Source organism: Pan paniscus, chromosome 7 (genome assembly GCF_029289425.2).
Source record: "Pan paniscus chromosome 7, NHGRI_mPanPan1-v2.0_pri, whole genome shotgun sequence".
Taxonomy (NCBI): Eukaryota; Metazoa; Chordata; class Mammalia; order Primates; family Hominidae; genus Pan; species Pan paniscus.
The window spans coordinates 136509811-136524771 of record NC_073256.2 but is presented as its reverse complement, the minus strand read 5'-3'; the positions used below and the strand labels follow the sequence as shown (position 1 = coordinate 136524771).

General features: G+C 38.4%; 1 protein-coding gene across 1 annotated transcript in view; it reads right to left on the bottom strand.

The window, feature by feature from the left end:
• COLEC10 (collectin subfamily member 10) overlaps positions 1-14961 on the bottom strand; it is a 42702-nt gene that overhangs the window by 11908 nt on the left and 15833 nt on the right. Inside the window, exons 2-3 of the mRNA XM_003823324.5 lie at positions 7633-7704; positions 6166-6237 (exon numbers count right to left, since the gene is read on the bottom strand). Coding sequence (XP_003823372.1) covers positions 6166-6237; positions 7633-7704 — 144 coding nt within the window. The remainder of the gene's footprint in view (positions 1-6165; positions 6238-7632; positions 7705-14961) is intronic.

Here is a 14961-nt window from a genome sequence, read left to right as displayed (position 1 = left end):
TTAGCTATGTATGTTTGGCTGCATTCATATTGCTGCTTTACCTGTCCACAAATTTCTAATATCATTTTTAAGAATGATAGAGGGATAACGTAGTCAGATAATACTCTTTCGCTTAGCACAGTTAACCAAAAATTATTTTATTAAACTTTGCTTACTGAAAAAAAAACACAAAGAAAAGTTTGCCAACACTAAGATTCAGCTTGATGACTTTTTACAGAATAAAATACCTGTGTAACCAATACCTAGATCCTCAAGAAGCCACTTTTGTGTCATCTACAGATTATTACAGCCCTCCTTTCTAAAGATCACCATACTGACTTAGAACTGTGTTACAAGTTTTCAAGCTATAAATTTTTCATGTTGTTGAAATTTTATAAATATAACCATTTGGCATATAGTTTTTTTCTGTATAGAATATTTTCCCCAATACTGTGTCCATATATTCATTCAATTTTTGCATATTGAGATAGTATATTTATTTCCATGGTATAGTGAAGCAAAGTATTTCAGTTGTTCTGCATCCTTACCAACACTAGATATTGTCAGTCATTTTTATTTTAGCCATTTTGGTTAGTATGCAGTACTATCATAGTTTAGTCAAATATGTTCTTTTGTTAAGTGACTATTCTTTTGACCTTTTTTTTTTCTTTGGGTTATCAGTTATTTTTCTTAGTGATTTGTATAATCTCTTTATATGTTTTACACGTAAGCCCTTTATTGAATACAAAGGTAGCACATAGCCAATTCTGTGGTTTCCTTTTTTGTTCTCTGAGAAGTATCTTTTAATGAACAGAAGTTCTTTATTTTATTTTATTTTATTTTTGAGATGGAGTCTCACTCTGTCGCCCAAGCTGGAGGGCAGTGGTGTGATCTTTGCTCACTGCAATCTCCGCCTCCCTGGTTCAAGTGTTTCTCCCACCTCAGGCTCCCAAGTAGCTGGGATTACAGGCATGTGTCACCACACCCAGCTAATTTTTGCATTTTTAGTAGAGATGGGGTTTCGCCATGCTGGCTAGGCTGGTCTCGAATTCCCGATCTCAGGTGACCTACCTGCCTTGGCTTCCCAAAGTGCTGGGGTACAGGCATCAGCTACTGTACCTGGCCAGAAGTTCTTTATTTTGATAGACTTCAATTTGTTAGTTTTTCTTACATGGTTAGTCTTTGTCATATCCTGTTTAAAAACGTGTTGGCTACCCTAGGATCAAAAATATAGACTTCTATATTAACTTCCAGAGGCATTATTGCTTCACCTTTCAAATTTAGGTCTCTCAGATTTGGGTTTACCACCAAATTTAGATCTATAAACCATTGATTTTAGGTACAGTGTTAAGTATGGGATCGAGATTATTATTTTTATACATGAATAGCCAATAACTCAGTACTATATATTGATTAACTTGTGAATTCTATTACAAAATAGTGTCAACTTTGCATAAATCAAGTTTGGTAGTCTGTTTCTGGACTCTTCCCTTAATTCATTTGTCTATCTCTTCATGAAATTACACTATTCTAATGGTTTAGTTTCCTAATACATGTATAAACTCAAACTCAGTAATTTCAGTCTTCTACCTTTGTTTTATTTTTCATTTTTTCAAAATTGTCTTGGGTATTTTTGGTCATTTTCATTTACACATATATTTTGAATTGGCTTATCAATTTCTAAACGAACACTTCTGGGATTTATTTGTTTGTTTTGCTTTGTTTTTTGTTTTGAGATAGAATCTCACTCTGTTGCCCAGGTTGGAGTGCAGTGCTGGCATCTCGGCTCACTGCAACCTCCACCTCCCAGGCTCAAGCAATTCTCCCACCTCAGCCTTCCAAGTAGCTAGGATTACAGGCATGCACTACCACGCCAGGCTAATTTTTGTATGTTTAGTAGAGACGGGGTTTCATCATGTGGCTAGGCTGGTCTCAAACTCCAGACCTCAGGTGATCCATCCGCCTCGGCCCCCCGAAGTGCTAGGATTAAAAGCATGAGCCACCTTGCCTAGCCCACTTCTGGGATTTTGACTGAGGTAGCATTGAGTCGATGGATCAATCTGGGAGAGAACTGGCATATTAACAATATTGAGTCTCTCAACCCAGTAACATAGTTTTACCTTCATTACCTTAGATATTCTTTAATTTCTTGTCCGTTATGTGTAGTTTATGGTGGAGGGCTTGTAACTTTTGTTGGATTTATTTTTACATATTTACTTATTTTGACACTATTATAAATGGTCTCTTTTAAAATTGTTTCTATGTAGAAACAAAATTGATTTTTGTATGTCAAGCCATCTGAAAAACTTATCAATACAAATAGATTATCTATAGATTATTTTGTACTAGGTATGCAATCATGTTCTCCACAAATAATAGCGCTCATATTCCTTCATTTTCAATTATTATGATTTTTATTTTTCTTCCATTTTTGCTGTGATTAGAACCTCATGCATAATGTTGATTAGAATTGCTGATAGAGGGCTGTGCTAATTTCATTCCCAGTCTCAGGAGATAAAGTGTTCAGTATTTTATTATGGAGTATCATTTTTAAGTAGATTTTTGTTGTTGTTGGTATTCCTTTTCAAATTATGTTTCCTTCTATTTCTAATTTGCTAACAGTTTTTAAAAACATGAATAGGTATAGGTTTAATTGTTTTCTGGAGTAGTATTTCTGGAGTTCTAACTGGGAATATGGGGGCATTTCCTGGGCCATTCCTCTTTGACAGGCCTTGAATATCAATTCAGTTTCAGCAACGTTCTGCTCAAGCCTCTTAGCCACTTAGGGCTGCCCCACTTATGAACTGGTGGATGACTTGGGAGGAAGGTAGTACAGAATTCATCACTTGCCTTAGTATGATTCCCTTCTCCTCCAGATCACGGCCCCTAAAGTTCTGTTCATTTTGGTTGCACAGTCATACCTTCAGATATGTATTTAAATATTTTTTTGGACCCAGCTAGTCATACTTAGCAGAAGGATTAATGTAAGACAGGCAAATCCTCATGGCCTGTAGCAGAAGTCTGAATTTTGTCTTTATTAGTAGTAGTGTCAGATTTTTCTTTCACCATTACAACTTGTTATTGGTGTTATATGTAAATTAATAATATTGTCAATTTTGAGACTATACCTCTATAAAGTAGTTTTCATATATAAGCTATTAGATTTGGAAACTTTTTTTTCCACAGACTAGCTCTGGCCCTGTATATTTCAAACATTGCTTCTTTTCCACAGCCCACACATTTCGTGGGCTGGATGCCCCGGGACTCATTGATATGATGATCCGACCTCTGACTCAGCACTTTTGCATCCTGGCTTTGGATAGAGCTACATAGTAAGTGGTAGGAGTATTCTTGGAAACTATTTCTGCATTGGAATTGCTAGCAATAAGTATACATGGAAGTCACATCAAATTACATAAAGATATCTCATTAACTCCAAACTAAATGTTTCTCCCTCAAGCTCCTCTTAGCTAACTCCCAAGATTCTTGTATCCACTCCAAAACTGCCCAGTACAAGAAGGATGTTGAGGGAAACTGGAGCAGGAGAGAGAAATCTTAACCTGTGCATTTTCAATGGGGAAATATCACTTAAGGACGCACAAGTTAGTTTTTAGGAGGTGGAATTGTACTGTTTTAAAAATATATAAAGCACAAACATACACAGAATACCTAAACAAATATATCATCCATTGGTGGTATTAAAAATTCATGGGGAAAGGAAATTAGAAAAGAAATATGTCTTAAAAGCCTTGTTAGGGGAGTAGTATCTTTAAAAAATGTTAAGAAGCACTATTTTAATCATTTGACGTGAATCTGTCTTACTTTACAAACTTTATCGAGGTATATGGCCATGTGAACCCATTGCTGTGGCTTTTATCAGCATCTTGGGAAGGACTGAAACACATGAGGACTCTTCATGGTAAAACCATCACAAACACACATTGCAGCAGGACTTCTGAACCATGGGAAGCTCATATTGCTCTTCCCCAGCTATTAAGGATTTCAACCACAAGGAAATACACAATATAACCCACCAGATCTGAGACACCCATAGCAATTTCTCTTCAGTGGCACTGCCCTTCATCCCTGCCTCCGAATGCAGGCTGAAGGGAATTTCTCAAATGAGTGAGTTGGAAAGTGGAGAAAGAGGGAGTACTGAGCCACAGGATGAGAAGAGAGAGGCCACAGCCTAAGCTCAGACCACAGTCTGTCAACCTGCCTGCAAGGATATACTGCTGGACAAGTCAGCCACATGCTTAATTATGCAGCTGCTCAAGCGTTTACAAAAAGATGGAGGGTACATCAAGGCTACAGAAATTATATTGCCCATGGGATTAAGCTTCCCCTAATCTTTTTTTTTTGTACAAGCATCTCTTGCATCTCTCTCTAGTGCCTTTTGCCTATTTCCATAATGTTACTATTCTTCAAGACCTAGGTCTGTTCTTTCGCATATCAGTCTTGCCTTACTCTCCAACATGAGTCCTGGAGTAGTCATGTTATTCAGTATTATAATTCTTTTTTTTTTTCTTTGAGATGGAATCTCACTCTGTCTCCCAAGCTGGAGTGCAGTGACATGATCTTGGCTCAATGCAAACTCCGCCTCCCAGGTTCAAGCGATTCTTGTACCTTAGCCTCCCCAGTAGCTGGGATTACAGGCGTGCACCACCACACCCAGTTAATTTTTGTATTTTTAGTAGAGATGGGGTTTTGCTATCTTGGCCAGGCTGGTCTCAAACTCCTGACCTCAGGTGATCCACCCATCTCAGCCTCCTAAAGTGTTGGGATTACAGGTGTGAGCCACTGCATCCGGCCTCTAATTCTTTTTAAGAAAGTTCTATCTTCCTGAATAGTCTATGAATGTCTTGCAATAAAATTTTATGTTCATTCAGTTTTGTATCTCTAAACTAAGTAAAACAATGCTTGCTTAAATTACTGAATATCAGGAGCAATTAGAACCTGCTACCATTGTGGGGCTTTCTGAGAGGAGGACAGGGAAGGAATGCTTAGACAATACAGAGGAGACTATCTCTGTTTTCTAATATTCAGGCTTTAATGATGTATAAGATCAGGGCCAGGTGTGATGGCTCATGCCTGTAATCCCAGCATATTGGGAGGCCAAGGCGGGCAGATCACCTGAGGTCAGAAGATCGAGACCATCTTGGCTAGCACAAGATCGAGACCATCTTGGCTAATCCCTGTCTCTACTAAAAATACAAAAAATCAGCTGGGCGTGGTGGTGGGCATCTGTAGTCCCAGCTACTCGGGTGGCTGAGGCAGGAGAATTGCTTGAACTCGGGAGGCAGAGGTTGCAGTAAGCCGAGATCCCACCACTGCACTCCAGCCTGGGTGACAGAGCAAGACTCCATCTCAAAAAAAAAAAAAAAAAAAAAAATCAGGACAAGACTGAAAACAAGTGGGTATCCACATATATGCTCCAAGTTTCTATCCTGTTAATAGATCATAGGCACAGAATTTTTGGTTAATCCACTCAGATTAAAAAAGAAAATTTTACTGTCCTCTGCCTATTTTGTATTTTATTAATAATCATGTATCATTTTGATCATAGCAAGGATTTGTAGCCAACAAGTAGATCCCAGGAGATAATTCAGCATAAAGACTATCAGACCTTGATGCTTGATTCTGTTTCTGCCATCTTGTTTCATTTTATTCTAGGTATTTCTTTTTTTGAGCTGTGAGATATATTGCTTATATATGGAAGAAAGAGACAGACTATGAAGACAGACAGAATTATTAATTTAAAAGAAGGAAAAGGAGATATTTTCATGATACAAAATCTTAAAATGATTAAGGGTATCCTCAATTTTCTTTCTTTCTTTCTTTCTTTCTTTATTTTAGAGACAGGGTCTTACTGTGTCACCCAGGCTGGATTGCAGTGGTGTGATCATGGTTCACTGCAGGCTCAAACTTATGGGCTCAAACGATCCTCCTACCTCAGCCTCCTATGTAGCTGGGACTATAGGTATGTGCCACCATGCCCAGCTAATTAATTTTTTTTTTTTTGGTAGAGATTGGGTCTTGCTGTGTTGTGCAGGCTGGTTTTGAATTCTTGGCTTCAAGGTATCCTCCCACCTCGGTCTCTGAGTGTTGGGATTACTGGTGTGAGCCATCGTACCCGGCCTCAATTTGCTTTGAATTGCTACTGGAGAATAGTAAGATGCAACTTACCCTTCTTCCCAATGGGCCCAGTCTTGCCAATATTGCCCTGATCTCCCATATCACCCAGTTCTCCTTTAATTCCTGAAAAGCAAACATGTTATCTTTTTATCATAAGGTTTTATCTTCCCTTGAAATGTGGCTAATGTGATATTCACTTGAAAGAAATACCAACAAGTATATTCTTCTACCAGTGATATCTAATATATATCCCATGCTATGTTGTCTAGTTTAACAGACTTATAATGTATGTATTAAAATTAAAATGTGAGTGAGTATGAATATATACTACAGACATGATGATATTAAAATACTTGCTGATGTAGTATTTCTAGAATGACTATGGCAGAGGATGTTTAAAAGAAAGGCTAGAGAAGGGCCAGGTGAAAGTATTCTTGACTCAATTCTGGTTTTGTTCTTCTTTAGCTCTATTTTGTCTTCCTTCTGGAATTCTATTTCTTCTCTCTTTTAAAACAAGATTTAACAATTGTGCCACTTAAAAACAGGGCGGGGAACATGCAGTCATAAAACCTAATGATCAAAGAAACATCAGACATGGTCCTGCTGCGTTTTCATTCAAAAAACTATGGTTAGGAATCACTGAGCTCTTCCAATGCTATTTCTTTTTATAAAAGTCTAAAAAATATTTGCCAATTAAAAATCTTTATTTTGTAAGAATAATCTTGTAATCGATATGCATATGTATACATAGGTTTAAGTCGGCATTTCCCAAATTGAGGTCTCACAGGTCTGTGAGTCTCTCTTTCTTTTAAATTATTCAAGATTTTAAAATAAGTGGTCTAGGGCAGCCCTCTTGTAGCAGTTGGCAAGAAATATTTCAAGTGTTCAGAAGGTGCACACATACACATCACAACCTAGAAGTTATATTTTGGCGAGGCCAACTCCCACCTTTGTGAGTGAAGACACTTCCTAATCATATCTGTGTTACTCTCTTCATCTTTGATTCCACTCCTCCCATACCCCACCATTTCTCCAGTGTGTTATTCTTTTGTATATAACAAAGGAGGGAATTAAAGAAATAAAGAGATCTTGGGGAAAGGTGAATAGATCAATGAATCAGGTAGCCCTTTTTGTTTCTTTTTATCTTCCTCCTTAAGCTCTATGCCAGCTTAAAAAAAATGCTGCTTAGCAGTGGCTTTAGAAGGGAGACACAGCTATGAACACAGCACTATAACACATCGTTTCTTAAATATTCTCAGACACTGCTTTTCCCTGGGGCTCCCAGTGTCCCACACCAGCCAGCCCTAAAGAATGCAACTTGAGAAACATATGAGAGTCTTGTTGACAGGTAATCTCAGAGGGGCATTCAGATGGCGAGTTAATTCATGTGTGAAATATATTTCAGGCATTGTTGGGGCAGAGGGCATTATGAAAGCTGCTAATTTCCAGGGCAAAGGCCAGGAGAGAGAGAAGAACAATTATGATATTAAAATGTCAGTTTCACATCATTTTAGTTACCTTTTGGCCCCATGCGTCCCACTTTGCCATGCTTTCCCTCTTCTCCTGGATCTCCTTTTTCACCATCATCTCCTTTTGAAACAGAAAATGAGATAGAGTGAAGCATCTCAAACAGTAACATGAGCACATTCTCCCAGGGTAAGGTGGACATGGTTACAATCTTTCCCTCAGCTCAGCGCTTGCCTCACAATCCAGCTGTGAGTATGGATGTATGTTCACATGCACTTGACAATCAGGTGAAAGGAAGAAACTTCCAGTATATTTTATTTTTTACTTTTCTCCACATCCAACTCTATGTTTGAAGAAATATTCTTGTTGCTGAATTGAGATGTTTGGCCTGACAAATATTTATTCTTGCTGTAGAATCTAGCAAATTCTGGATGGACAATAAACATAAAATTTACACAAACACACACACACACACACACACACACACACACAGAGGCACACATAACTTATTACTCTCTGACTGCATGCTTGAGAACTCCAAAATTGTAGGCATGACCTAGGAAGCTAAGAATAGGAGACTAGGAATGGAGAAGCCACAAAGCAGTTTTCCATGAGTGGCAACTGTCTTAATCATAGGCAACTGTAGCTCCAGCACCTTGAAGAATTAAAGATTGAATGAATGGTTTAATGAACAATGCCCAGACTGAGAATCAGGAGTCTTGGATTTTAATGCCATGTTAGTCACTGATGGTTTGAACAAATCTTCAACAGGCCGGTGATTGAGTTTATTGGCTTTGGACTAGGACAGATTTGACTGAAGTCTCAGCTCCACCACTCACTATCTGGAGAAATGTGAGTACAGAACTTCCCTCTCTGAGTCTCACTTTTCTCTCCAGCAAATTGATCTAATAACACCTACTGGAGTGGGCTTTCCGGAAGTTCAAATGAGACAACAGACATAGAACACCTGGGATACAATCAGTGCTTAGCAATGATGGCTGCTGTTTTTCTTTCCTTTATGCTTCCTTTCCTAAATATGGGGATAGTATCTGCTCTCCACGCCTCACTCAGTTGTTTTAGGATCAACAAGGTGAGCATGTGAATGTGCTTTGAAAACAAAGAACACAACACACACGATATTATGACCAGATACCTGCATTATTACCACAGCAATCTCAGAGCATGAAAGAGCCCTGTCCATCAGCAGATGAAAGGAGGAGAAACAAAACCTTCTAAAGACAAAAATGAAGTTCTTGGGATGAGACAATTTGAGCGAGGGTAACTTGTGATGTGCATTGATTTATCCAGGAAAAAACACGACCAGAGATTTTCTCTCTTTTTATTTTTTTCTGAGTGCAGAATGTTGAAATTTTAAGTGAAAGCAAGGACAATGTATGGAAGAGTTGGATTTCCAGGTGTGAGATTGATCAAACATTGAAATACTTCACAAGGGAAGCTATAGATGCCTCCTAGGATGGCTTTCAGAGAAGAATGCACAGGTGATATCTGTGGTCAGACCAGAGGGAAGAATTGAGTGAACTAGATGAAATTTTTTTCTTCTTCTTTCTTTCTTTTCTTTCTTTCTCTTTCTTTCTTTTTTCTTTCTCTCTCTCTTTCCCTCCCTCCCTCCTTCCCTTCCTTTCCTTCCCACTCTCCTTCCTTCCCACTATTCCTTCCTTCTCTCTCTTTTTCTCTCTTTCTGACAGTGTCTTTCTCTGTCACCCAGGCTGGAGTGCAGTGGTGTGAACACAGCTCATTGCAGCCTTAACCTCCTGGACTCAAGTGATCCTCCTGTAGATTACATTTTTCTAGCTAAAGTTAACAGTGAATGTCTATTGAGCAATTATAAAGTCAGCCAAGCACAAGCTAAGGACTTGACATCTAGTCATCATAGCAATTCTAGGAGATGGAAACTCGTATTGCTCTATTTCATGAATGAAAAAAAAATGAGACTATGTGGTTAAGTTGCTTGCCTATTGTCATAGAGCTTTTAGTAGTCAAATGAGGATTCAACAACATGTACATTTCTATCCCTCTAGATTCATCATGGTATACAGTTTTCCCTTTTGGTCTAGGTTCTGTGACTCTTAGCAGATGGTGGATTTTACAGAATTTGGCACCCTGCCAAATTTGTCAGGGCAAAAAGGGGAGTTGCAGAAAGAAATATAGTTTTTGTTTCCTTTTAGGCAAGAAAGATAGTGGGAGAAAAGAAAAAAACAGCTTATTACTTAATGACTTTATTCACAGGAAATGTATCCTTGGGATGGGGTAGCATAACTGAGACACCACTTTGCCATTCACTGAGGGACTTTGGGAAATCCTTTAACTTATCTGAGCTTTTTTTCATGCATTCATAGAATAGACAAAAATTACACTTTTTTTCCAGAGGGTGTTTAGCAAAGGTAAAGCTAGAAAAGTATTTTCCTTCAGGGAGTCCTTTCTAATACTCCCAGACTGGGCTAAATTCTCCCTCTAATTACCTTTGTTGCTTAAAAATAACACTTTATACCAAATGTGTCGGTGTATTTCCACTTATCTCTTACATTTCCCTGTGACCCAAAGCATGGTGGGATCATAAGTGATTTTTTCTAGCATCTCCAGAATTTAGCACAGTGCCTGGCTCTGGTGTTTAATAAATGTAGTTGAACTGAATACACTTTGTGTGAACCATAAGACATTCTACAAATATAATAGCAGTGTTTATCAAACACTTTGTGCCAAAAATGTTCTTAACACTTGACATACAATCTATCATTTGATCCCCACAGCAAGCTTTGAGATGGATACTATCCTTTGCTCCATTTTACGGAAAAGGAAATGGGGTCACAGAGAGGTTAAGTAACATCCAAGGTCACATAACTCATAAGTGGTAAAGCCAGGATTCAAACAGGGGCATTTTTCCTCCTAGCCCATGTTCTGAACAAGCTGGATGATTTAGAACAAATTCCTGCCTTAGCATTTCTGGGTCTTGAATTCCTCTTCTGTACAATGGGACTAATGATGCGCATCCTGCTCATGAAAAGGCAAGATAAAAACAAGCATGTATGTGAAGCCCTTTGAGAATCAAAATGCCACACAGATGTGAATTATTGGTGCCATTATTCTTTCTCCTTCCTTCTTCCCGTTCTATAAGCTTTCCCATTCGTTTTCAAGCAAATGTCTAACCAGAGGCAGCCGGGTGAGTGACTTAGTCATCTACTGCTCCCTGGTGGCTCTTGATGGTGATCTGGGAGGGTGAAATAGGATTATTTATTATTCTTCAACCCATGTGACTGCATCCCAGCCTGGTGGCCAAGCAGGCTGCTGGCACAGATGAAGTAAACAACTTGAGCCCTAGCCTTCAGCATGGGTCCTGGGTTTGTTTGATCTTTGGTACTTACTTTAATGAGAACTGAAGGGAGATGTAAAAGCAAGCTTTGGATAGGGACCCCCCCCTACCTCCCCGCCGACCTGGCTCACAGTTGTTTGTTTTTGTATTTATTGGATGAGTAGGACAATTTACACTATTTCACTTCATTTAGAAATAGCCACTTGTATTTGAAAATTAAGTGAAAAGCTATAAACTGAAATAAGCTAATTTCAATTTTACAAAAATTATTTGCTTTGCTCACACCCACTCCCCAAGCCACCAGCAGAATTCCAACAGAGCACACATTTGACCGCATTTTCTTAGATAGGACTTTTCCCCCTGCCCAATTAGCAAAATGTCTTTTAAAATTGAATTCTAGTTGGAATCCAGGCCAGTACCCTTTACTCAAAGGAAATACTTATTAAAAAGTAGTGAATTGTTTTGGAGATGCTAAAATTAATTAATTAAAATCCTTTTCCCTTTGTCAAAACAATCTTATAGACTGGGGAGTTGTTGTTAGTAACCTTTCTCCTGATCAGCCTTAGAATTGAATGGGATAGACTGGGCATGGTGGATGACGCCTGTAATCTCAGCACTTTGGGAGGCCGAGGCGGGTGGATTGTTTGAAGTCAGGAGTTCAAGACCAGCCTGACCAACATGGTGAAACCCTGTCTCTACTAAGAATACAAAAATTAGCTGGGCCTGGTGGCAGGTGCCTGTAATCCCAGTTACTCAGGAGGCTGAGGCAGGAGATCGCTTGAACCCGGGAGGCGGAGGTTGCAGTTCGTGCCACTGCACCCCAGCCTGGTGATAGAGCGAGACTGCATCTCAACAGCAACAACAACAACAACAACAACAACAACAAAAAATAGAAGAAGAAGAAAGAAGAAGAAAGAAAAAATAAAGAATTGAATGGGACAGCTGGTATGTTGTGATTTCTTAACAAGGCAAGAACTCCTGCCTAAAATATATCCTTCCCACTCCTACTTACATCTTCTTCCCATCTATGCCAATTGCATCCTCATTCTTGGAAATTTCAGTAGTCATCAATTATGCCCCATACCTCTTACATACATGACATGTACCAGTAGAGTCATAAAACAAACCACTCCCTAGTACTTTTACTTCCCCAATCTCAACCTCATCACTTCGCTGAAATCTTCAGGCCTCATTGGGACCTGCTATTGTTAGCCTTCTCCCCATTCATCCATTTTATCATTCCCTTGGTGCCTTCACCTACCCAACCTGCCTACTCCTGGCTATCCTGAATTCTTTCAAGCCAGCCACTTCTGCACAGCTTTCCCTAAGGCAAAGAGAGTGCACTGCCTTGGTTAAGAGTACTCTGAAACAAGCCATTTCATTTCTTCCAATCTCAGTTTTCTCATCCAAAATGGAGAGAATAATCCCAACCTCATAGGATTGCTGTGGATTAATGGAGACAGTGGATGAAAAGTGTTCAACACCATGCCTGTCTCATTTGGTAAACTCATCAGTGTCTGCTTTAATGAGAATAGAAGTAGATAAGTGATTATTTCTTAGTATTCACTACCTCAATCTCTATTATATAATCATTACTTACTCTTTTACTTGGCTGTGTTTTTTTTACCCTTTATTGTAAAACTTTTCACATAATTAAAGATAAAAACCCATTACTGAGATTTACCAATTAGCACATTGTCATTGCTTCATGTATTTATTTTTGCTATATTTTTTAAAAAAGTAAATTATAGACATGAACATATCTCCCTTAAGTATTTCAGTAAGTGTTTTTAAAGGGTAAGAACAAACTCCTATATAAACATATTATCATTATATCAATCTTGCTTTTTAAAGGGCTATAGGCATTTGAAAAAGTCACCTTGATAGAGTTCTGTGACCTTGTTCATCTCAAGCCCACACTGCTGTGCTATATATAATCTCATACAAGGAAGAAATGAGTAGTTAGAAGAGAAGTAGACATTCAGAGGAGTAAGCCTAAGTCCTTTGAAAACAAATCATGACAAATAATTCCATTTTCTCTTCTGAAAGAACTGATAGATCAAGAAACTGCCTTGGACAGAGTGGTTGGAAGAAGAAAATTTTCCACTGGTGATTCACAGAAGGGAGTCATTCCTGGAAAGGTGGGATGACGTATTGATGAAGCCCAGGGGAGGGTCCTGACCTTGCATATTCAGGGGTCAAATCTTAATCACATTGCTTATCAGCTCTGTGAACTTAGCTATGATATTTAAACTCTCAGTGCTCCCATTTTCTTACTTATAATTGGAAATAACTAGAGTGCTTACGTGTTCTAGAGTCTCCCATCCTGGGGGTGGCTCCCTCACTCTGAGACCCATGCTACTTTGATTCACTTTAATAGCTTTGTGATGGAAATTTAGGGGAAGCTTTCTTTGTATGTCTTTTAATAAAAACATAAAAAGCAAGCAAGCATGGATTTTGAATGAAGACTAATTTGTAGACATTATACGTTTGCAACCATCATTGTCATGAGGCAGGTTATCTGTGGAAAAGGGAGGCCCAGACTCTGGCAACATTGCTCAAGAACAAATAAACAACAGTGTGCTTCTCAGGAACAGAAAAAAAACTATCTACATGATAGTGGGGCAGGGGTCTTCCAAGAGATTTTTCTGAGATTCTATCTAATATGGTTTGACTGTGTTCCCACCCAAATCGCATCTTGAATTGTAGCTCCCACAATTCCCATGTGTCATGGGAGGGACCCGGGGAAAGATAATTGAATCATGGGGGCAGGTCTTTTCCATGCTGTTCTTGTGATAGTGAATAAGTCTCGTGAGATCTGATGGTTTTATAAAGAAGAGCTATTCTGCACATGCTCTATTCTTGCCTGCTGCCATGTAAGACATCCCTTGCTCTTCCACCATGATTGTGAGGCCTTCCCAGCCATGTGGAACTGTGAGTCAATTAAATCTCTTTCCTTCATAAATTACCCAGTCTTGAGTATGCCTTTATTAGCAAGGTTAGAACAGGATAATATGGTATCCTAACATTATCTTATGTGGAATGTGCAGGAAATGAGATTTTTCACATAAAACAATTAGCACTTTTCCTAACACATTTAAAGCATTCAAAAATTTTGTTTATTATGGGCTTAAAGTAAGGATATGGTTTAAAAAGAACCAACTGCATCTTAGTCCATAGAAAACTACTTGTCTTTAAGGGGAAAAGCTGTCTCAGGAAGAGTCTTATAAGAAAGATAGCAACTCTTCACAAAGATGTGATTTGCCAAGGACCTCCACCTTCAGGAACCACATGTGTATTGGCAGACAAGACACTCATTCAAGTTCCCTCTGAAAGCTCAGTACAATGGACAAAATAGGAATTTTATAGTCACACATACTTAGGCTCAACTCCTGAATTTACTATATAACAGCTATTTAATCTTATACTAAATAATTTATACTTACATTTTAATGTAATATACTGAATTTAATAAATTATTTAATTTTAATAATTTTATTAAGTAATTTGTCAAATTATTTGATAAATTATTTAAACTTACATTAAATCTTATACTAAATAATTAACCTTCCTGCTTTAGTTTCCTATCCAGGAAAATGGGGATGATGACCCTTTTCTCATGGAGTTACCTAAAGACTAAGTAAGATTATGGATGGTAAAATTCATCAAAGAGCCGCTTGCATGGAATGTGCTCTCACTGATGCATAAATATTGCAAGCATACTGAGCATTTTTTGCTTTCAGTTTCTTGGTATCCACTCCCTGGGCTTCAGGTAACAGCTCCACAGTTTTCTGCAGGAAATCACACTTACTCATTCTCAATCCATATGGTTTAGACTGTATCCATAGTAATTCATTCAGCAATTCACATGTGACCCAATAAGAGCCCACAAGTCTCATTTTGAGGATTTTATTTAGAACTTTCAAAAATGGAGACTTGCTCTTTCTGCAGGAGTCTCAGAGAGGATAGACTATCATTGAAGAATCCGAATCTATTTTGACACCATTAAGAGAGAACCCACATTACAGTCATTACAGGGGAAAGCAGAATGG